The sequence below is a fragment of the Lepidochelys kempii genome, chromosome 27, assembly GCF_965140285.1.
Source record: "Lepidochelys kempii isolate rLepKem1 chromosome 27, rLepKem1.hap1, whole genome shotgun sequence".
Classification (NCBI taxonomy): domain Eukaryota; kingdom Metazoa; phylum Chordata; order Testudines; family Cheloniidae; genus Lepidochelys; species Lepidochelys kempii.
The window spans coordinates 13,340,924-13,364,420 of NC_136406.1; the positions used below are offsets into that span (position 1 = coordinate 13,340,924).

A 23,497-nucleotide genomic window follows, 5' to 3' on the forward strand; every position below is an offset into this window, starting at 1 on the left:
CCCACCATGGGGCCACTCAGACAGTCCCCAGAACTGCCCCTGGCAGGCCCCCGCCCAAAGAGCACCGCAGTCAGGGCCCCAGCAGCGGGCCTGATGGGCAGAGACATAAGGCCAGGACTTTTGTGGATGCCACAAACCCAAACCCATGAGCACAGGGGCTGGCCCCAGCCAAGGGACGGGACAGGGATTGGGGTGGGGGGGTGAAAGGCAACACCCCGCTCCCCGCAGTGCATGGCAGCAGTGGGACAGGCCCATGAGGCCAGGTTGGTGCTGGGGGCGGGGGGAGTGAGTGGCCCCCAGCAGGGCTCAGGGGGGTCTCAGCAGGTGGGGGTGCGTGTGTGTGGTGGGGATGCCCCGCACCCCTCAGCTGGGAGTGCCCCTGGGTGCCTCATCCAGCTGGCTGCGTTGCCAGTGGCACTGAAGGCCTGCCCCCCCCCCCCAGCACAACTGGGTCGTGGCGTCCGTGGGGCCCTGCCTGCTCTGCCCCCTGAGCTGGGGGAACCCAGCGGCCCCAGAGATGAGGCGAAGACACAAAGACCCAGGGCAGTCGGGGAGGGGGCTCTTACGTTAAGGGCAGTCTGACAAATCTGGGGGCGGGGGGGGGGGAACGAGGGGGCAGAGCCTGCCAGGCTCCAGGGCCCGTCAGGCAGGGCCCCCACTTTGCTTTCGCTGCTCCCCTGAGCTGAGGGCAGGGGACAGCCCGGGGTCACCGCCAGTGACTGGGGTAAGGTTGGTGCAGGACTCACTCCCCAGCCTCCCTCCCCAAAACAGACACCACAGAGCCCGGGGGAGAGGGGGGAGCGCAGCCTCGGCCACCCGCGTGGTTCGGCTCCTTCCTGGCTGCGATGGGCACGGACGAGGCCGCTCCGGTGCTTGAACCCTCGACACGCTCGGCAGGGTGGGGGGGCAGGGGGGCGGAAGGTGCCTGCTGCAACGGAGGGGGGCGGGGGAAATGTGCCCCTGTGCCCAGCCCACCAGGGCCTGGGGATGGCAAGACAGGCTGCTCATCAGGGATACGCAGGGTCAGGCCAGAGCTGCAGCCTCGGCCGGTCTCCTGGCTGGCTGCAGGGTAACCCCATTAACGGTGTATCGGCGGGGGGGGGGGAGGCTGCAGGGGTACGGGGGGGTACCCGTGTGCATGACTGGGGCATGGGTCTGTGTGTAAATGCACATGGGTGTGAGCACCAAAGCGTGCACGAGGGCGTTTGCGCACGGGCCGATGCACGAACGCGGGTCAGCCGGGGCCCAGCCTGGCACACGCTAAGCCCCCGCCCCTGTCCCCCCCGCCAACTGTGCAACTGTGGGGGGGTAAAGAGAAGCTTCACACACCCCCCCACCTTCACCTCCTCTGCTGCGCCTGTCTGCAGCGACCGCCCCCCTCGCCCCCTTTCCCTGGGGACAGCCGATATGATTTGGGGGGGCGGGGTGGGGGACCTCTAGCCCCCCAGCACCAGGAAAACGCTCCCTCCCTGCTCCCCCTCAGTTGCCGTAGAAGCCGTAGTAGCCGGGGTCGGCGCCCCCCTCCTTGTCGTACAGGTCCCCGTTGCGGGCGGGGGGCGAGCTCTCGGCGCTGGAGGCATAGGGCGACACCCGGCGCCGTTTGCACTCCGCCTCGAACAGGCCCGAGTCCGAGGAGTCCACCGACTTGACCGAGGCCGGCTCGGCCCAGCCCTCCGCGTCCTTCCCCTTCTCCTCGCCGCCGGGCGGGGGCCTGACGTCCCGCACGGGCCGGAACCAGCCGAGCGCCCCGGGGCTGGGCTTGGCGGGGGGCTGCCAGGCGGCGGGCGGCGAGCCGAAGGGGTGGGGCTCCTGGTAGTAGGGCAGCGGGGCGTGGGGCGAGGCCGGCAGGGGGAAGGCCTTCACGCCGAAGGGCATGTACTTGTTCCCGCTGTAGGCGCCGTCGTAGGCGCCATAATCCAGGGGGGCGGCGGGGGGCTGCTGGGAGGCGAAGTACCAGCGGGGGGGCTCCTTGGGCTGCAGGGGCTCCCCATTGAAGTAGCGGCTCTGGGGAAGCGGGTACTGCTCCTGCAGGAAGGACGGGAAGCGGCTGCCGGGCAGGAGCTGCTGGCAAGTGGTGGGGTCGGGCGGGGACGGGGTCACGCGGTCGCCCTCTGCCGTCGTGTACATCCTGGGGGGGGGGGGACAAACACAAGGTGGGGGGTCAGGCAGGGGGTGGAGAGGAAGCTGGACGGCTGGCACGGTGGGGGGGCCCCTGGTGCCTCAGGTTGGACTCCGGCCCTGGCTGGCTTCAGCGGCGCTCTGGTAACTGAGCTGAGTTTGGGGGGGGTCTCAGCCCTGCCCCGGGCCGGGTATCCCTGCCCGTCGCCATCCCTTCCTCCGGGCTGGCAAACTCAGCAGAGACACCCGGCCTCGGAGGGCGAGCGACAACGGTCCCTCTCACTTTTTCCACCCACGCGCGGAATAAATGTCCTTCCGTGCACCACTTTTGTGGTCCTGCGGGGATGGGCACCACCCCGAGAAACAAAAACACCCAGACAGAATCTCTCTGTTGAAAAAGTTCCCGGAGGGATAATTACTCCGGCCAGGACACGTTAGGCATTTTAGAACTCACTACTCAAAGAATCAAAGTTCAGTGAAAGAAAGAGAGGAATAAAAATTATGAAGGGCACAGACCCGTCAAAACACGAACGTTGCACTTTGAAAGAATAAAAGTACAGAGAACGTATGTGCATTGCAGGAAGGCCCAAGAAGGAACAACAAAAACACATGCGTTGGGAGGTGAGTGTGAAAGACCATGTGTGTGTGTGTGTCACACACACCCCCCTCTCTCCCCTCCGCAGCTCTGGGGTCTCTCCCGTCCCCATGCCCCAAGCTCCTCCAAGCCCCCCCATCACCTCACCCCGCTGCCCCCACCCTCCATTCTCCCCGCTCACCTGCGCACGTGGCCCTTGTGTAGCCATGCAGGTGCGCACCTTAGCGGGAACACAGGTGAGCAACCCGCCCTCCTGCTGCTAGGGGGAGGCACGTTAAGGGGTCCTGCGGCTTCCCCATCCCCATCCACCCAATGTTTGCTACCCCTCAGTGACCCCCTTCCTTCCCTCCCAACCAATGCCCTCTGAGCACTGGGGGTGCCAGACAAATGGGGGCCTCGGAGACGCCTGGCAGTGACCCATTGATGACTGTGCATCAAGGCACCGTCGCCCCCTGGCTGGGCTGGCCCGGCGGGGCGATGGGGAGCAAGCCAGTGGGGGGCGGGATGGGGGGATACTCACGAGTCGAAGTTGTCCCGGAAGCCCTTGGCAAAGGGGTTGTGGTCGATTTTCAGCTGAGTGATCTAGGACAACACAGGAGAGAGTCTGGGTACGCAGTCGCATTGCGTGAGTGGGACGGCATGGGGCTGGGGGGGGCAGAGGGGAAGGAGGGAGAGTCGGGGGGGGGGGGAAGAAGCCAGGATCCAGGGCAGCCCCCCCATCTTCCTAGTGCTCCCCATCTGTTCCCCCAACCCTATGACACCCCCCACCCCATTGCTCCCACCACGGGCCCTGATCCACCTTTTCCCAGACACCCGTCCTCTGCTCTTCCCAGCACAAGGCAGGAGCCGGGCCATGGGGTGCGGACGTGATGCTCCAGTCCCCACCCAAGCGCACCGTGGGCGCCTCAGACCTACCCCTCTCCTTGGCACAGCACCCCCTAGTGGCTGCCCCTGAGTGTCCAAGGGGTTGCCGTGGCCCAGGGCGGCGCGGGGGCCCCGTACTCACGTCGGCGTTCTGGTAGGCCGTGACGGCGATGAATTGCGTCTCCGGGAAGATGAAGGTCTGGGTGTTGCTGGAGGGGTAGGCCTCGTCCCCTTCCCCCTCCTTCACCTCCGTCACGTGCAGCCGCGGTTGGTACTTGTGCAAGGACTGCAGCACGATCATCTGCAGAGAGCAGGGCACGGGAGTGTCACGGAAGAGGCGCGGCGCCCATAAGGGGTGCTCTGCAGCTGGGAGGGGGGGCACACTGGGACAACCCGTGGTAGGGTGATCCCCACTGCTCTGCGGGTCAATCTATGGGGGAGACCATGGCAGGCTTATCCTGACTGAGGGTACCATGGCCCTGGGGATAAGCCAGTGAGGGAACGTCCGTGGGATTCATAGCTTTAGATCGATATCATGTGGCAGGCAGTTCCACAGGCTAACTATTGGGCAAAAGGCAGCTCCTTCAGCTGGAAGGAAGGCGACAGAAAGAACGGAACAGAGAAAGCACCGGAGTCCTGGGAGTGAGCCCCACGCCGCAGAGACGTGGATGATGGGGAGTAGGTAGTGTCTGGAGGGTCCAGAAGCTGGAGGGGAGCGCTCCTGCCAGGAACAATGCAGATAGGCTGGCGGGTCTCTGTGTAGTACGCTGTAGGAGGGCGGGGTCGGTACATGGGTGATGGGGACGGGCGTCTGGCCTGTGCCCCGCGATGGGGGACGTTACCCAGGTGAGGGGGACAGGTGTCTGGCCTGTGCCCCGCGATGGGGAATGTTACCCGGGAGAGGGGGACAGGTGTCTGGCCTGTGCCCCACAACGACAGGGACGGGCGTCTGGCCCGTGCCATGGGGGGGTGGTTACCTGTGTGATGTTATTGGACGCCCCCTTGTTATTGGTGAGCTTGAGTTTTCCAAACGAGACCTCCTGGCGCATCCAGTGGGCCCCGGTGTTGGGCGAGTCGGGGTGGAGGTACAGCCGGTTACCTGCCAGAACAGCCCCCTGCTGAGTGCCGGGCTGCTGCCACGGGCCCACCAGCAGCTCCCTGCACCCACGGCCTCTGGGCCAGCCCCCCCCGGCAGCCAGTGCCCCCTCCCGGCTGGGTGCCTCCGGCTCAGGGCTCGGAGCAGCACTTGGGACCAGCTTCTCCACCCAGCTACGGGGGGCGACTCCCCCCTCATCCAGCCCAGGCCGGGAAGTGCCGGCTGGGTAGGCAGGGGGCAGAGAGGCGAAATAACACATCGGTTATTTGGGGTGCTGTGCCAGCCAGGGAGCCACTGCACCGTCCCGGCTGCCCACAAGAGGGCGCTCTGGCTCCTGGGAATGCCGCGAGCGCTGGGGAGGGGAGCGGAGGGGAGGGAGGGGGGCAGCCGGTGCTGGAGGGATAGGGTGGGGACAAGAAAGGAAGGGGAGGGGCTCCCTGCTGCTCCGGGATCCAGAGATCGGCTGGTGGGCTGGTACTGGACCCTGCAGCGCCAGGGGAGTTTGGGGTTGGGGCGAATTGCAGACCCTGGCTCCCCAGTCCCGTTCGGGGAAACACGGATCCAGCTCTTCCCCCCCCAGAGGGAAAAGGCAGCCCTGAGACGCTGGCCATCGCTGCTTGAAATCTTAACCCCCACCCCCCAATCAGGAACCACCCCGAATCAGGAACCAGCTGTCAGGTCACAGCAAGCCCCCCCCCCTTCTGCCCCCCAACACAGCTTCGATAGCAGGTGCCACTCTTGGGAATGGTGCAGAAGCTCCTGGCTACCCAGTCCCAGCCTCTCCCAGCAGGAGGCGCTGTAGGTGAGGGTGCAAGAGCAGTGGCTGGGGTGGGTGCCTGGCTCTCCCAGTAGGGGGCGCTGCAGGGGAGGGTGCAGGAGAACCCTAGAGACAGTGGCAAGCCCCGACCACTCCCCTGTACCCAACGCCCTGGTTCCTCAGCCCCATGAACAAGATAACTGGCCTGGATCTCTCCTTCCTACCTGGCATGTTCCCCTCGGCCTTGCCGCACTGGACCCACTTCCCGCCTTGGTACCTCCAGTGGTGCTGATCCACCAGGACGATGTCCACGCAGACCCTGTAGTGAGCCACGGGGTCCAGCCCGGAGAGGTTGAAGCTAAGAAACGGGAACATCCGCCTGGAGAGGGGACACAAACACAACCCAGCGTGTTACACTGGAGGGGACGCCCCCTGGGTCCCCAAATCACACAGCAAGACCCCCACACACATACACACACTTCCCCAGGGCAGAACATCCTTCTGCCATTGAAATCCCGTGGAGTCTGGCCACGCGGCGGGGAAAGGTCCCCCGAGGAAGGAGCTGGCTCGTGGAGGTGAGCAAGGACCCAGGTGGGATCCCAGCCCGGAGCAGGACGGAGCTGCCCTGAGGATGTATCCGTGGGATATGGGCTGGAGGAATGTGATGGCAACACAGGGGATTGGCGTGTGATGGCCTGGATTGTCCTCATGCTATTATTTATTATGGTAGCGCTGAGAGGCCCCAACAGAGACTAGGGCCCCGTTGTGCCAGGCGCTGTACAAAGACACAGCGAGGCAGTCCCCACCCCAAAGAGGTCACAGTCTGATTAGACAAGACACATACAGGGTGGGAGGGGAAACTGAGGCACAGTGAGATGTGACCAGCCCCAGGTCAGCGGCGGAGCTGGGAGTAGAATCCAGGCCTCCCAATTCCCAGCTCAGCATGGAGCAGGCGCCTTGGTTACCCCTCGGCCAGCCCCATTAGGTTACCCTGTAACTACATGCCCCTAGACAAGGCCAATGCCCAGCTGGTTTCCCTGCCCAGGCAGCTGGAATGCCCCATTAATTCCTGAGCACTGGGGAGGCCCCTGGGGGTATCAAACCGGAGAGATCGGGAGAGGGCTGGGGGCAGAGTTTGCAGGAGAGCCTGAGGGAGAAGAGGAGCTGATGGCCGTTAACCATTCCTGGTATTGCAGCAGAGACCGGTCAGGATTGGGACCCACGTGTGAACATACAAAGACGCATTCCCTGCCTTGGAGAGCTAGGCACAGGGAGGGATTGAGGGAAATGGGGGGACTGGAGGAAAGAGGGGAAGCTGGGGGTGGCTATAGAAAGCAGGGGGAAGAAGCAGTAGAGAACGGAGACGGGAAGGGAGACAATGGGGTGGGGGGGTGGGGGGTGGAAGCAACCCGCCCTGAGCTGGATTATTTCCCAGCTCTTCCCATTCTGATTCCGAAGCCAGCCCAGCCAGCTGGTTCTGATCCCAGGCCCCCCCCCAGTCCCTTGCCCCCTATCAGGGCAGATTTAGCCACTTGGCCCTGTTGAGAACGCAGCGACTTGTCAGCGGACTGCGACAGGTGGCAGCTCGGTTCTGTGTCCCATGCCCCGGCCCCCACTTCCCTCTGCCCCTCCTCCTCACTTCTCCGGTTCAGAAAGTGACCGTTTCTATTCTCAGCCCCATCACCAGGCCAGGCAAGGGCGGAGGAGCAGGAGAGAGGGAGGCAGGGAGCGAAAAGGGGAATGGAGAGCAATGGCAGAGGACAGCCGGGAAGGGGGCAGAGGAAAGAGGCAGGATCGGGTGGGGCTCACACGTCAATTTCAAATCCCTATTTCAACCCCTCTGGTTAGTGGCCTCCCCCTTCGTCAGAGCAAGAAGAGGGGTCCGAGAAAGGGGACCCTGTCTCCCCACTGCACGGAGGGCCCTGGCCTGGTAGGATCAGGGGGGACCAATGCAACAAACCACATCCACGCACGCCTAACAGCCGCCAGCGAGGATCGAACTCAGGACCCTCAAACAATACCGGCCTCTGCTGTTTAAGCCAGGGGTTAGGGAGCGGGTGGTTGTAGACACCGGGGCTGGCCACAAGAGGGAGACATGACCACAATGTAAGGCACGCCTTTAGGGAGTGTGAGCATGGCTCCCTCTAGTGGCCAGCTTTAGGGACTGCAACAGGCTGCTGTTCCCTGCTGAGACCTAAGTCCTCTGAAGCAGCAGGGGCTGCTTTGGTTCTCAAGGCTGCAGGTTCGCTCCAGGCGGACGTAGGAACAGCCCGACTGGGTCAGAGCAAAGGTCCATCTCGCCCAGGGTCCTGTCTTCCCACAGCGGCCGGTGCCAGGTGCTTCAGAGGGAGGACACATGGCTCAGGCTCGTTATCCCAGCGACGGCAGCCAGGACCAGAGAGGAAACACAAAAGCCCTCTGCAAAGGTTGTACTGTTTTGCAGCCCCCTTTAGGAGATGCTGCCCAGTGACTTTGCGCTTTCTAACCCCCCCCCCCCCCAACTCTTGCTTCAAACACATTTCAATGAAAAGAGGTTTTGTTTGGCACATTCAGCGCGTTCAGTGCAGGGTGGGAACCGCAGAGGCAGCCGAGGGAAGACACTGACAGGAGGAAGAAAACGAAACTGGCCAGGCTCCCAAAACGGAGCCAAGCGGGTTTTAGAGGCCTGATCCTCAGCGGGTGTACACTGGGATAGCGCCGTCCAAATCCGTGGTGGATTAATTATTGGTAATTTATGATGCATGCCCAGATCCTGCTGTCACCCACCCTGGTGTATAGCTGGAATGTTGCATTTATGCCAGATTTACACTGGTGTGCATCCAGAGTTAGCTTGACAGCGGCGAGTTAAAGATGCATGTTAGTGCCAGGCCCCTCTCGGGTTTACCCTGGATTTACACACTGGCTCACGCCGGATTAGCACGAGGGTAGGCAGGCCCCGAATCAGGCCCAGTCATGCTGATGTAAATATGGAGCCGCAATGCAGCCCTTCTGACCCGATCCCAGCCTTATCAATGCCAACTATTCAAAAGTCATCAAGCAGCCCCCCTCCTCCCACAATCGCTTAAAAATCTTGAAATTAAATTTTAAAAAAAATAGATGCCCTTTCTATTTGCCTTCTCGATTTTGAGCCTAGGGAAGTGGGGGGGCTTTATGACTTCAAGCCTCTCTCTGCACCACGATGGCTGGAAACTTACTGTTCTTTTGTTTTAAATGGAAGCCAAGAGTCTCACATCATCACTAGACTCCTGGAGCTGGGGCTTTCAGAACAACCAAAATCAGGAGCAAATTGCCAGAGCAAAAATGCCCGAGCTGCCACGCCTGGGATTCTGATCTGAATCCCCCTGGGAGGACTCAGGAGTGAGTCCGCTTCTGTAAGGGGGAGCGAAGTAAGCTCTTGGGGCCAGGGACCATTATTCTATTCTGTTCATACCTAGCATCATGGGGGCCTGGTCCATAGTTCCTATGTGCTACCACAATCTAGAACTAATCATAATAAGACTAAGAGCAGAATTTAATCCCCCTCCAGTCCTGCTCATATTCCTGGTGAAGCCAGGAGCTGAGGACCACGGGACGCAAGCTGTTGTCAGTTACACCAGTGTAAAATCTCCTCCCCCGCTGGTTTAAATGGGCGACGAACTGGGCTGCCCAGAGAAGGCCTGGCTGGGGCAAGGCTGGCCCAGGTTCTCTCACCAGAGCTCCCATGATCTGTCAATCAAATATGACACCCCCCCCCATGCATCCAGTCCCGAACGTGGAGGGGACGGCGTAGGAGACAGCAGAGAGGAGAGCGTGTGAATATTTCTCTAGCTAGTGAATAAAAGATAGGCCAAGAGCAGGGAGCCAGTAGCCCTGGGCAAAATGCCTGCCCGTGCTGAACTGGCTGACCTGATGGCTCGCAAGGCAGACGTCACCGGAGCCCAGGCTGGCAAGGACGCTGGGCCTCACGGCAGCTCCCTGCAGCCCAGCCTGCTGGGTCTTGGGGCTCCATGCAGACATGGTGCACCCGTGGTGTGCATGGACAGACAGGCCCCCCCGTCCCCCCACAGGAGAGTGACACACTCAGCTGCACCTCTGTTGTGTAAGAGAGACAAGGTGGGGCAGGGAACAGCTTTTAGAGGACCGCTGGGGAGCCCGAAAGCTCGTCTCTCTCACCAAGAGAAGCTGGCCCAGTAAAGAGACCCCCTCACCCACCTTGTCTCGCTACTATCCTGAGGCCAGCCCTGCAGACACCCTGTGATATGCACACAAACAACACACACACGCTCTGACCCCCTCCCATACAATCAAACACGCACAACGGTAACCCATTCACGACATAGTGACACGCACCGCGGGCCCCCCCAGAGGGTGTACGCACAATCTGGCACGCACATATCCACGTCCACGCATATGCACACCTGACACACTCACACAACGCCCCGGCTGTGCACACACACAGATTCACACGCGCGCCGTCCCCTGGGCACACTCCCGGACGCACACAACCGCTCACCGCCACAGTCCCAGGTAATCTGCCACACACAAAGACCCACCCGCTGAGCCGCACTGAGGCAGACGCGTGCCCCCCGTGGGGCGCCGCTCTTGAAACATTAACGGCCCCCTTGAAATATTCACCCCCGACGCGCTCTGTCGGAGGCCGCACGCGGGGCCAGGGGGCGCTTTGGGACCCAGGGCCAGGCTCCCCAAATCCAGGCTGAGAGCTGGGGGGGCAGGGAGTCAGGGGATGGGGGGGGGCACAATGTGGATTCAGTGGGAGCCCTGAGGTGGGGGCGGAGGGAGCCCTGCCAGAACCAGACCTGCTGGTACCGCTCCGTTTGCATGGGGAGGCCAGGGCAGCTCCCCCCTGCCCCGCAGGCTCCATTCCACCTGCCGAGCCCGGCTTTCTCCCCATCATTTCAGGGACCTCGCTCCCTCTCTGCGTTCCCCTTTTCCTCCCCCTCCCGCCGCTGCTCTTCTCTTCCTTTCTCTCTCTCTTTCCTCTGCTTCTCTCGGTCTCTCTCACTTCCTTCCTCCCCTCCCCAAGCTTGCCACAGCACATGATGCTCAAAGCCGACAGGCCAAGTCATCGCGGCGCGGCCCCCACCCCCGGCGTGGGAGGGGGATGCCGGGCGGAACCAGGAGGGGCTTTGAGCCGTCGAGCTCCGGGTTTCCTTGAAGCGCCGGCGTTTCTGATAAAGCAGGGCCCGGGGCGGAGTGATCTCAGGGCCGGGGGCGACCTGGCGGGAGCCGGGCCCCGCTTCTCAGAAACGACTTTGGAAAGCCCAGCCCAGGCTGGGCTCCTAGGGCCGGGCCGGACCTGGCGGGGGGCCAGGACCCTCCCCTCCTTCTGCATGGAAATTCTCCTCCCCGCTGCTCAAAGAGTGGCCCTGGGGTGTCCCAGGGAGTCATGGGAAGCAAATAACTTTCAGAGGTCACTTCTTCTGCCTGCTTTCACCCTTGGTTACCTCCAGGAGACCCTCATCCCAGGTCTCCTCTTCTGTACTACTGACTAGTGGGGGGCACCTCTGAGCACCCAGCCTGCCCCATGCCTTGTGCCCTCCCATGTCTAATCTGCCCCATGCCCCCAGCCTGCCCCACGCCCCTTGCCCCATACCCCAGCCTGCTCCATGACCAATGTCTAACCTGCCCCCAGCCTGCCTCATGCCCCCAGCCTGTGCCCAAGCCCAGCTGTGGGTTGGCACCAAGGCTCAGCAGCAGAGCTGGGGGTATGGGGAGCCCAGGGCTGGGATAGCGGGGGGTCAGGGTGGTGGAGCATCTGCAAAGGGGAGGAGGAAGTTGGTACAGCCCCCCTGCCCACAGCACGTGAGCATCTGTAATGCTCCTCATCTGGGTCCAGACCATGTTCCCTCTCCCCTGCCAACCCTTCTGCAGCCAAGATCTTCACGGACTCAAACTAAAACCCTGGATCCAAAGCGCCCTGAAAATCTGGGCCTGTTCAAATGCCCATCCCTGATCTGAGCCGGAAGGTTGCAAATGGCTCCAATCCAGAACTGCACCAAACCAGACCCGCTGCCCCGCTTTCAGCCAGGCATCTCCCGCGACCCATCCATTCTCCTCCTGCAGCTGAGTCTGCCCCATGCAGCGGGAGGTTCCTTCTCCACGGGAGCTTAGGTTTTATTTCAGCTCTGAGGTATCGGAGAGTGAGAAGAGGGCTGGGTTGGTGGCACCCTTCCTGCACTGGGATATTTATACCACGTTGTGCCGGCTCCTTGCCATGGTGACTTGCTGCAGACCAGGGCGGTGGGGGGCTGGGGTAGGTGCAGGCGGGGAGGGATACACTCAGCTGAGCTGCTGCCTCGGGTCTTAAGATCTTTGGTGCCCCCAACTTTCACAGACCCGAGCAGGCTGGATCCTGAGCAGAGTTCAATGGAGCTCCCCGCAGCTGGGAATCCACTCGCAGGAGCTCAGCGAGGCGTTGGGAGGCTATGCCGGTTTCCTGCCAGCTTTCCTTGCTCGATTAGGCAAATGAATTTCCCAAACCCTTGCCCCGAGGCTCCCCTGAACCTGGGGAGCGTGAGCGCTTTGCTGCTCTCCAGGAAGGTCTCTGCTCCCAGGACGCCAGGATCTCCCCCGAATAATTGTATCAGAGACGTGATCTTCATGCCGAGGGAACAAGCCCTCACCGTGTGTGGCTTCTGCCTCCCGATGCTGCTGATTTGTGGTGGCACAGAGGAGCCTGAGGGTGCCGTTTTCATGGCTGCGTCAGCAACGTATTGCCCCATATACTTATGGGGCAGGTGGGGCTGGGGCGTCTCAGGCCCGGTCTTGGTGCCATTAAACTGGTCACGTCCAATGGAAGCCGGAGTAGGCCCTGAGTTGAATCCGACGTGGAGCCAAAAGCAGCACCTCTGCACTGAAATGAAGCCACTTCTGGAGTGGAGCATGCCAGTGGCCAAACAGCTCACAGCAGCGGGGAGACCCCTGCCTCAGAGAAAGCCCCCCCTGGAGTGGATTTTCATGCCAGCATCTTTGTGCTCCGTCACTCTTGATTGACAGCAGGGGGAGGGGAATCAGGCCCCCAGTTTTAATCCAGTGCTTAGAGTTAGGCCCTCTCTCTCTGTGTCCCAGGCTTTTGAGTCCCAGGGCATTTAAGTGCCTCTGGAAGTTTATACAACCTCCCCCCACATAGTATCTGAGCACCCAAGGGTGGGGTAGTGGTGGGGAAATCAAGCCCTTTAATTATGCACCCTCCCATTAAGGCTCCTGAAAACCATTAATGAAGCCTCACAAAGCCCTGCCCCAGGAGATGGGTATCATTTTACCCATGGGGAAACTGGGGCAAGGAGGCCTGGCTATGGCAAAGCTGGGAGTAGAACCCAGGCATCCCTATGTTGAATCCGACTGGGCTACAGCAGACTTGGAGCTTTTGCAAGGCCAATGCTGCCCTCATTTGGGGGGGTGAGGGGGGAGAATTTCTTGCCCCCCTCCACCAGATCGCTATGATCCCTGATGGGCATCTCCACTGCCTCTCCAATCACATTAGCGGCAGCCCCTGATGGATGGGCTGGGTCCCCTGTATCGTCCCCAATCCATTTGGGACGGAGATCATCATCTCTGTTTGGCTTTCACATGCGAGGGTAAGAGCCTTGGACGGAGCAGGGGGTGGGGACAGACAAGGGAGCTCTTTGGACTGGACCAGCTAGGGCTTAGCAGGAGGCATGGGCTGAGCCGCTCGACTACATGCCCAGGGTCCCCTCAGGCAGCTAGCCCACGACGCCATCCACGCTGCTGCCGGTGGGTCTGCATGTACCGTAATCACACCTCCGATGGCAACGGAGCCAGACCTCTTGTTTGCAGAGCCCAGGCTTCCAGCGAGTTAGAAATGAAGGGCCGGATCCTCCTTCAATGGAGCGACACCAACGAACCCCAGCTGAGCTTTGACGGGAGACATCAGCATTCCTGGCTCCGTGATCATCTCGACGTCTGACTCTCACAGGCACGGGTCTGCACCAGCCAGCGATCTGACCCGTTAGATTACAGGCAAACCGGTTCATTGCTCTTATGTTGCACAGTCAACGGATGTCCAATCCGTGCGAACTACACCGCTTTGAAACTTACACCAGTTTCCCAGCCCCTATACACAGGGGGCCTGATCTTGGTTGCATGGGTGTCAGTAAGGAGCAATGACAGGTTTCAGAGTAGCAGCCGTGTTAGTCTGTATCCGCAGAAAGAACAGGAGGACTTGTGGCACCTTAGAGCCTAACAAATTTATTTGAGCGTAAGCTTTCGTGAGCTACAGCTCACTTCATCGGATGCATGCAGTAAGGAGTAAGTATCAGAGGGGTAGCCGTGTTCGTCTGGATCTGTAAAAATAAGGAGTAACTCCACTTTGTATTCGTACAGGGCCTAGCGATGGGGTCCTGATCTTGCCTGGAGTTTCTAGGTGCTACTTTAATACAAATAAATCATAATACTGTAATGATAGAAGTTAATAAAATACAGGTAGGAGCTGAAGAGAAACAGTCACGCAAAACTGTCCCATTCAATTACATCACGAGAAGGCAGACAACTAAATATTGACAATTTTGATAAGTGCTTGTCTACAAATGCAAGAAGTTTAAATACTAAAGATGGGTGAACTTGAGTGCCTGGTATTAAATAGGAGATTGATAGAATAGGCATCCACAGAAACTTGGTGGAGTGATGATAATCAATGGGTAATACCAGGGTACAAAATGTGTAGGAATGACAAAGTAGGTCATGCTGGTAGAAGAGTGGCACTTTATGTGAAAGAAAACCAAGTCAAAGATAGCAAAAATCTTAAATGAATCAAACTGCATCATAGAATCGCTATGGATGTAAATTCCATGCTCGAATAATATGAATATAGCAGTAGGGATATGCCACTGACCACCTGACCAGGATGGCGATAGTGACTGTGAAATGCTCCGGGAGATTAAAGAGGCTACAAAACCGGAAACCCCAATAATGATGGGGGATTTCAATTATCCGCTTATTGACTGGGAACATGTCATCTCAGGAAGAGATGCAGAGATAAAAATCTCTAGACACCATTAATGGCTGCTCCTTGGAGAGCTAGTCCTTGCACCCACAAGGGGAGAGACAATTCTTGATTTAGTCCTAACTGGTCCAAGAGGTGACTATAGCTGAACTGCTCAGTAATAGCCACCGTAATGTAATTAAATTTAACATCCTTGGGGAGAGGGGAAGTACCAGAGAAAATCACCACAGCAGCATTTAACTTCAAAAAGGGGAACTACAGAAAAATGAGGAGCTCAGTTAAACAGAAATTGCAAGGAACAGTCACAAGGGTGAAATGCCTGCAAACTGCATGGAAACTTTTTTAAAAACACCATAAGAGATGCTCAAACTATATATGCCCCAAATAAATAATAAAATAATAATAACAACAACAATAATAATCAGGAAAGGGACCAAAAATATGCCACCATGGTAAACAGAGTTAAAGAGATGCTTAGAGATAAAAAGACATGTTTTAAAAATTGGAAGTCAAATCCTATTGAGGAAAACAGAAAAGAACATACTCTGGCAAGTCAAGTGTAAAAATATAATTAGGCAGGCCAGAAAAGAATTTGAAGAGCAACTAGCAAAAGACACACACAAAAATTTTGCTCTTAGTTTTAAAGTATAACAAAAGCAGGACACCTGCCAAACAATCAATGGGGTCCACTAGTTGATTGAGGTGCTACAGGATCACTCAAGTAAAACAAGACCATTCCGGAGAAATTATATGAATTTTTTGCATCGGTCTTCACTGCAGAGGATGTGAGGGAAATTCCCACACCAGAGACATTCTTTTTGCTCAACAAATCTGAGAAATGGTTCCAGAATGAGGTGTCAATAGAGGAGGTTTTGGAACAAATTGATAAATTAAATGGTAATAAGTCACCAGGACTAGATGGCATTCATCCAAGAGTTCTGAAGGAACTCAAATATGAAACTGCAGAACTACTAACTGTGGTATGTAACTTATCGCTTAAATCAACCTCTGTACCAGATGACTGGTGTTTAGCAAATGTAATGTCAATTTTTTAAAAAGGCTCCAGAGGTAATCCTGGCAATTACAGGCTAGTAAGCCTGACTTCAGTACCAGGCAAATTGATGGAAACTATGGTAAAGAACAGAATGATCAGACATATAGATAAACATGATATGTTAGGGAAGGGAAAACATACCTCACCAATCTATTAGAATTCTCTGAGGGTATCAATAAACATTTGGACACGGGTGATCCAGTGGATATAGTGTACTTGGACTTTCAGAAAGCTTTTGACAAGGTCCCTCAGCAAAGGCTCTTAAGCAAAGTAGGCAGTCATGGGATAAGAGGGAAGGTCCTCTCATAGATCAGTAACCGGTTAAAAGATAGGAAACAGAGAGCAGGAACAAACAGGTTTCACAGTGGAGAGAAGTAAATAGCAGGGTCCGCCAAGGATCTGTACTGGGACAAGTGCTGTTCAACACATTCATAAGTGGTCTGGAAAAAGGGGTAAGGAATGAGATGGCAAAATTTCAGAAAGGGAATAGGGAAGTGTTATTTACCCCTTCACATAACACAAGAACCAGGGGTCACCCAATGAAATTAATAGACAGCAGGTTTAACACAAACATAGGGAAGTATTTTTTCACAGAATGCACAGTCAACCTGTGGAACTCATTGCCAGGGGATGTGGTGAAGGCAAGACAATAACTGGGTTCAAAAAAAAAAAAAGAGAGTTAGATAAGTTCCTGGAGGACAGGTCCATTAATGGTGATTAGCCAGGATGATCAGGGACGCAGCCCCATGCTCTGGGTGTTCCTAAACCTCTGACTTCCAGAAGCTGGGACTGGATGACAGGGATGGATCACTCGATCATTGCTCTGTTCTGTTTGTTTCCTCTGAAGCGTCTGGCACCAGCCACTGTCAGAATACAGGACAGTAGGCTAGATGGACCATTGGTCTGACCCAGCATGGCCATTCTTCTGTTCTTATAGTCAGTGGGTTACAGGGCTCAATTCTCCTCCCACTTACCCCAGGTTCACTCTGGTGTAACTCAGCTGACCTCATTGGCGTTACTCTGGATGAACACCAGTGGGAGTGCACAGAGCATCAGGCCCCTCAGCGTGAGAATTGGTGTGAGATCACAGTTGCTTCCCCTGTTGCTTAGGTCATGGTTGACTCTAGCCCACTGGGGCTAGCAGAAATGTGTCCCGGTTACAAGCTGTTTCCATGGGCACGTGGAATCGCTCCCCATGACCCCACACCCAGGTACAACCCTCCTCACTCATTCCACCCCACGCCGACTGCGGTAATGCGGCGTCAGGGAGTTGCTCCCCGTGGGCCCTGCAGCATTTCAAACTTCCTCCTGGGGCTGAAGGTTTGGTTGTTTTTCCACTGAGCTTCTCTTTTGCTTTTTCAATCGCACATCGGGGCGGCAGCAAACGGAGCGTAACAGACCACACACACACACAAAATTACCACCTCCTATTGGCACCGACCGACGATGCACACGCAGGCCCACACAATCAGCTGGAAAGGGGAGGCACCCTGGGGAACGAGGGGCCTTAAAATTACAGCCAGACCAAAGGAAACTGATGCTCTGGGTTCACTGGCAGTTTTGACAGGTTAAACAAAGAAAATTATTTGGGGCCAAACAAAATGGTCTGTTTGACCCCAAAGGTTTCGGTTTTGAGCATTCTTAAATATTTTTGAATTTGAAAAGAAAATAAAGGCAACGTCAAACCGGAAAAATCAAAATGTTGAGGACCACCCCCCGCCCGCTGCCGAACAATTTGGTGAAACTGACGCAACCTGCGAACGGTTCTCACTCGCGCATTTTGGCCCCGAGACTTTCAGCTGAAAATTTTCGCCCACCTCTAAGGAAAACCCTCTTCCGGCCGGATCCTCAGCTGGTGTCTATCGACCTAGCGCTCCTGATGGCAGAGGGGCTTTGCTGATTTACAGCGAACCAAGACGCCGGGCCGGATTCTGCGCCACATCACGGCGGCAGAACAGAGAACCAGCCCTCTTGACTCAATCGTTCAGTGTGCTTCTCCTAACCCAGATACCGTCGGTGAAGCAACATCGGGGATTGTCCCCAGCTACAGAGCGCTGGCTGGCCAATCAAAAGGCACACGGATTGGTGTGACCAAGTCGTTCTTAAAGGTTGTCTTCTTTTAAACAACTGTGTGGAATTTCCTGAACACACTGATTTCAGCAGGTTTCCACCCCTTCCCCTTATCTTTCATTTGAGGATTTTAAAAGCACTTGGCAAAGAGCAATGTATGAAAGCTCACAATCTCCCCACAGGAGGTGGGCCATCCCCATTTAAAGATGGAGAAACCGAAGCGTAGGGTCTTGGCCCCAAGATCACAGAGAAAGAGCTGGGGATAGAACCCAGGAGTCCTGCCTCAGGCCTCTGCACGCGGACCACAGCCGGAAATAGAATCCGCCCTCCAGCCTGTCTGTGACCGCCAGCCCCCCAGCCCAAGGAATAGAAGCCAGGAGTTCCACCTTGTGGGTCCCCCCGGCTCTCACCACTAGACCACATGAGCATGTCCACAAACAAAAATTTCTTCTTCCCTTCACAGAGACTTCAGCAGGGTGTCCAGCCGGAGGGGATCACATGGAACACCGGTGGAGGCAGGGGATACACACGCAGAGCTGTGCCAGGCAGAGAACATCTGCAAAGCTCTCGCCAAACCAGTACGGCGCCAGGACCCACCCTCTGGCTGAGGGTTCAAATGTAGCACACGTCTCCCGGCCGAGCCACAGTCTGAGCAGCCGTTCTCAGCCTGGCTTGGTCAGTAACAGCTCAGGGAGGGGGGGAGGAGCTGGAGTGCTGTGGCAGAGAGTTTACAAGGGCATAGATTCTGTTCAGACCAGACCACCTGTTTCCCCCATTGTAAGGAACGCCAACGACAGCCCTGGAGTCCCACTGAGTTACCCCAGCTGAGTTCCTGGCTCCCTTGGAGTTTAAGAAGCCCTGGCAGGATCTGTCTGGTATCTGCTCGTTACTACACATTACGGGGCCTGCTGATATTGCTGGTAACCTCCCCACACGCACACACTTCACTGGTTTCAGTGGGAGGTTTGGCCCTGATGGATTTATTGGTAGTAAAGTAAGAACGCATTGTCGGCATGAGTGATAAAATCCAATCCCAGGAAGGATCCAAATGTGTCCAAGGCTGGTTGGGATTAAAGGAGAGAAATCGGGGGGGGGTCTCTAAAAGCAACACAAGAATGTTCTCAAATTGGGCAGCCCAAACTGGAGTCAATCCATAGTTGATGCCACAGCATCCAGCACGGATCCCTGAGCCCTTTACATATTGATAGAAAAAGATTCCCCTTACCCACCACTGGAATGCAACCACCTCTGGGGGGGAGCTCAGCAGCTGTGTAAGGGTTTGATCCAAAGCCAGTGGAAACAGTTCAACAGGCCATAATAGCACCCAATAATGCTGCACAACGGTTTCAGATAGGAAGCGAAGTGCCACAGAGCTTGAAGAAATGTTTGTTCCTATGGCCAGATGGGCAGTTTTTAGATTCTGGAGCAGAGCAGAGGGGAGATTTTAGGTGGTTTTAGACCTTTTTTTTTTTAAGCGCTAGTTAAAAATAATCCACTGGTCTGGTGACATTGTGGGAGATGTTAGAGGCAGGTTTTCTCTCCACAGGGTTGGCTGAGGCCTTATGCAAACGTGTGCGCTTGAAAGCAGAAACTCGGTCTCTGATTTTTAAACTCAATGGTCCAGACTCTCATTTGGTGGAAACGAACGCAGCTCCACTGGTTTCAAAGAAGCCACAGCGATTTACACCCACTGAGAACTTGGCCCCTGTTTGATAGCATTTTCTATCCACTTTCCGCTGGTGTAAATGGAGGGCCAGGGGGAACCTGCCCCACACTCCCTACTGAAATCGATAGAGGTAGGGTAAATCTGGAGTATCGACGTAGTGAGTCAGGGTGGCTATTTTAACCTAGGCCTTTCCTATTTAAATGTCTCCTCCTGCACGTGGCTGCATCTAGACTGCTGGACTGCCCCATCCCTGTGCACTGTGTCAGCAGGGGACACGCAGGATCAGGCCACCCCCCCCCACATGCATTGACTCAGCAGGAGACACGGCGGTTGCCTGATGGTGCGAGACTCTGAGTTCTTCGCCTGCCTAGCGCAAAGTCGGATTCTTAGGTGACAGCCGTCCTGCCTCCGGGCACAACTCCAATACGAGCCCTTGGGGACCGGGCTGTGATGAGCTACCGAAATCAACAGGAAGCAATTGCTGAAGTTAAATCTAAACATTACTGAAAGCCACGTGGCCCTGCCCTGCATGTAACACAATGAGCTAGTGCAGAGGTGGGCGAACTACGGCCCGCGGGCCACATCCGGACCGCGGGACCCCCCTGCCCAGCCCTTGAGCTCCTGGCTGGGGAGGCTAGCCCCCAGCTCCTCCCCCGCTGTCCTCCCTCCCCTCAGCTATGCCGCCGCGTTCGGCTTACGCCTGCCCACCTCCCAGGCTTTCCAATAAGATAAGGGGCAGGAGGTCCCGGGGGGATGGTCAGGGAAGAGGGGTGGTTGAATGGGGCGGAGGTTCTGGGATGGGGGGCAGTCAGGGAACAGGGAGCCGGGGGGATTGGATGGGTCAGGGGCTCGGGGGGGGGGGGGGGGGCTGTGAGGGGGAAGGGGTGTGGATAGGGGTTGGATGGGGGGTGGTCCCGGGAGGGGCATTTAGGAACGGGGGGAGGAGCTCGGGAGGGGGCCGTCAGGGGACAAGGAGCAGGGGGGTTGGATGGGTCAGGAGTTCTGAGGGGGGCAGGAAGTGGGAGGGGGCGTATAGGGGGCGGGGGCCAGCCTGTTTGGGGGGGTACAGCCTTCCCTTCCCGGCCCTCCATACAGTTTTGCAACCCCAATGTGGCCCTCCGGCCAAAAAGTTTGCCCACCCCTGATCTAGTGGCTAAAGCGCTACCTGGCGACTCCGCAGATGTGGGTTCTAATCCCCTCCCTGGCAACAAGGCTTGGGCAAACCATTATTTTGAGGCTTTATTTCCCTCTCGTCTATTTATGCTCCATGCTCTTTTAGTGCTGAGCACAAGGAGGCCTCTTTGGCGTCTCTAGGCACGACCGCCCTGGGTGTGGACACGTCTGGCTGGCGTGAGAACGTCTCATCTGCGTTATAGGCTCTCTTCTAGCAAGGGAGATTCTCCTTCAGCTCAGAACACTGGAGGATCTACCAGGACGCTCCACGTGGCCATAGGACACAGCGCGGCCTTGCCTGTGAAATCCTACCTGACCTCCTGTTTGTTACACTAGAATACAGGTGCCGGGCCCTTGTTTGCTGCATACGAATGTAACCCAACCAAGCACATCGCTCTCTGCCCCATAGAGCAGGGCTGAACCCCATGGTGGCCTAAGTCGGACAACAGAGACTCGGGCTTTTCGATCGAGGGGGCTGATCCCAGCTGCTGAAAAACCTTCCAGGGGTGCAGGAGGGTAAAATACCCCGTGTCCTCACCAGGGCACCACCCAGAGAGAATTCCCTTGTTTTCCCGCAGCATGGCCGCAGGGGTGTGGAGAAGCCTGACCCCTAGCGGGTGCACTTGAGGGATGCAACCGAACAGTGTCTCCTCACAGCCCCTGTTGACAGCAGTTCCTATTTATTTGCGGCCGGTCTCTATGGCAATGGATGGACTGCATCAGTGAGGACCGGCCTGGAGAAAGAAGAAGAGCTAAAGGAAATCTCTGGAGAGATGAGAACTTCTCACAGAGATGCTGGGAGGGGATCGGATCTCGCCCCAGCTCCAACTGCCTCTGTGGCCCAATTCCGATCTCACGGCACGGCCAGGCCCCAATTCAATGCAGCACGTGCTTCACATTAAACACACACCTTGTCATTACGCTTTCTGCCGGCCTAGCTCCATTTGGGGGAGGGGTCTCTTCCCCTCACCTGCCATGGGGCGATTCTGATCCGGCTCCTGAAACCTTTCTGCTCAGAGACTCCTCTGGAGAAACCCCTCTCCTGTTCTTGGACCTTCTGCCCAACCTTCACCCACCCCCTCCCATCCCTGGCACGGGTGCCTCTTCCTTCCAAAACATAGTCGTCTGCCCCTCCCCATCTGCACCCCAGTCTGGGGAGCTAGGATCCAACTCCCTGAATCCGCAGACTTTTCTCACTCCACAAGGGCAGGCCCTGGTCACGAGGCTTTTAATCCCAGAGGTGTTGGAAGATAAGGCCAAACCAGATCCCAGAGCACACTGGCAGGGGGAGGTGGCCTGGGAGCCATTCACCCCTCATTAAACGTGTCTTTCACCTTGCTCCTGAACCTCTTCCTTCATCAGCTCTGTCTCCACCTCAGCTCATCTGAGCAGGAACCTTCCTTCCTTTGTAGCTGCTTGGCCCCACCCCCCTGGAAATGGATTCCCAGCTCAGGACTGGTCTCCGCTGCATGTATGCAGCAATTACCCCAGAGCACAGTCCCACCCTATGTGGCTGGAGGAACTCCACCTCCCGCAACGGAGGTAGCGTGGTCGATGGAAGCATCCCTCCCTCAGCCCATCCACATCTACACCAGAGGCTAGGTCAGCTGAGCCCTCAGGGGTGTGAATTTTTCACACCCGAGAGCCGTGGCTATATTGATTGAGATTTTTAGGGTCGCCCAGACTGCCGCTGCCCCAGTGGAAATCCGATGTGGCCCCCCTGTCTTCAATGGATGCAGAGTCCCAATCTCCCTCCAAGATCCGGAGCAGCGCCACCAACTTTAAAAGACTAAATTTCTCACCCCCTCACTTATCCACTGACTCTGGATTTAGGCCGGTGTCACTGAGATCAGACTCTGACCCTTCAATGCAGCGATGTCCACTGCCACTCTGAGAGTTGGGGTTGATTCCCTCCTGGCTCCATGTCCCTCCACCCTTGACTTCTCTCTCTCCATGCAACACCCCAGCCCTGGCAGCCCTCAGCTGTGGCCAAACCCCAACACCTGCTTCCTCCACTCCTGCCCTGGTGCCTCTGGCAGAAACTCTGTGACCGTGTGGACCTTCCTCCACTGCGATGCCATCCTCTCCTCCTTCAGTTCTGCCCTCTCCCTACCAAGCAACCCTGCCTCTCCAACCCGGCCGACTCCCATGCCCTCATTCCCAGCTGTTTGGACTCCCTCCTCAAACTGTCCCCCTGTCCTACCCCTCCACTTTTCCTGCTTCATAGGATCTCCCCATTTTCTCCCTGCCAGCCAGGCCCCAAAACACGGCCCTCTTTCCAGACCCTCCCATCCAGGCTAGGTCTAAATCTTGCCAATTCTTTCGGCAGAACCTCTCTAAGGGCTAGTCTACACTGGAAGTGCTACAGAGCTCTCCTGCTGGCATCATAAAACCAGCCTCCGCGAGAGGCAGCCGCTCTGTCGTCGGGAGACGCTCTCCTGCCGGCCCAGCGCTGTTCACACCCATGCAACTTACGTTGCACAAGGGGATGGCTTATTCATGCACCCCTGAGCAGCGTGATAGTAAGTGGTAGTGTGCACCCAGCCTGGTCTACACCAGATAACCACATCAATCAGGGGTGTGAAAAATCCACACCCCGAGCGAAGCAGTTATACAGACCTAATGCCCCATGTAGACAGCGCTGGGTTGACGGGAGGGCTTCTCCCCCGGCCTTCAGGGAGGTGAATTGACAACGCCGACAGGAGAAGCCACGGCCTGGCCTCTCCATCCGTGCAGCTAAAACTCTAATCATCTCATGGCCCCGACCAATGCAGTCTTGCCCTGTGCCGCCCCGTTCAGACTGCTGCTGCTAAGAGCATCATTGAGCACCCCACCGCTCTCTCTGGATCTCTCCCCTGGCTCTCCCTTTCTCCAGCACTTCAAATGCGAGCGATTTGCCTTCACTTTCAATTCTTGTCAGCTCCCCGCAGGGGGTGCCAGCCCCATTGGTTACATTTTCAACAAGCCCCTCTGTGCTTGCTCCCACAGGGCCCCTCTAAACATCCCCAATCCCACCTCCTTGGCCATCCTCCTAGGGGCCTTCACTCTGCTGATGAAGTGGAATCTTGTTCTCCTGCAATTCCCTCAACTCTCTCCTTTGCCTTGATCCTACAAAAAACCGGTGAGGCAGCTGGTGCCGGTC

General features: G+C 57.1%; 1 protein-coding gene across 1 annotated transcript in view; it reads right to left on the reverse strand.

The window, feature by feature from the left end:
• Positions 1-71: 71 nt before the first annotated feature.
• The window catches only part of TBX21 (T-box transcription factor 21), a 34,211-nt gene continuing 10,785 nt past the window's right edge, over positions 72-23,497 (reverse strand). The window contains exons 2-6 of the mRNA XM_073325689.2: positions 5,655-5,809; positions 4,555-4,676; positions 3,720-3,878; positions 3,234-3,295; positions 72-2,128 (exon numbers count right to left, since the gene is read on the reverse strand). Coding sequence (XP_073181790.1) covers positions 1,480-2,128; positions 3,234-3,295; positions 3,720-3,878; positions 4,555-4,676; positions 5,655-5,809 — 1,147 coding nt within the window. The 3' untranslated portion in view covers positions 72-1,479. The remainder of the gene's footprint in view (positions 2,129-3,233; positions 3,296-3,719; positions 3,879-4,554; positions 4,677-5,654; positions 5,810-23,497) is intronic.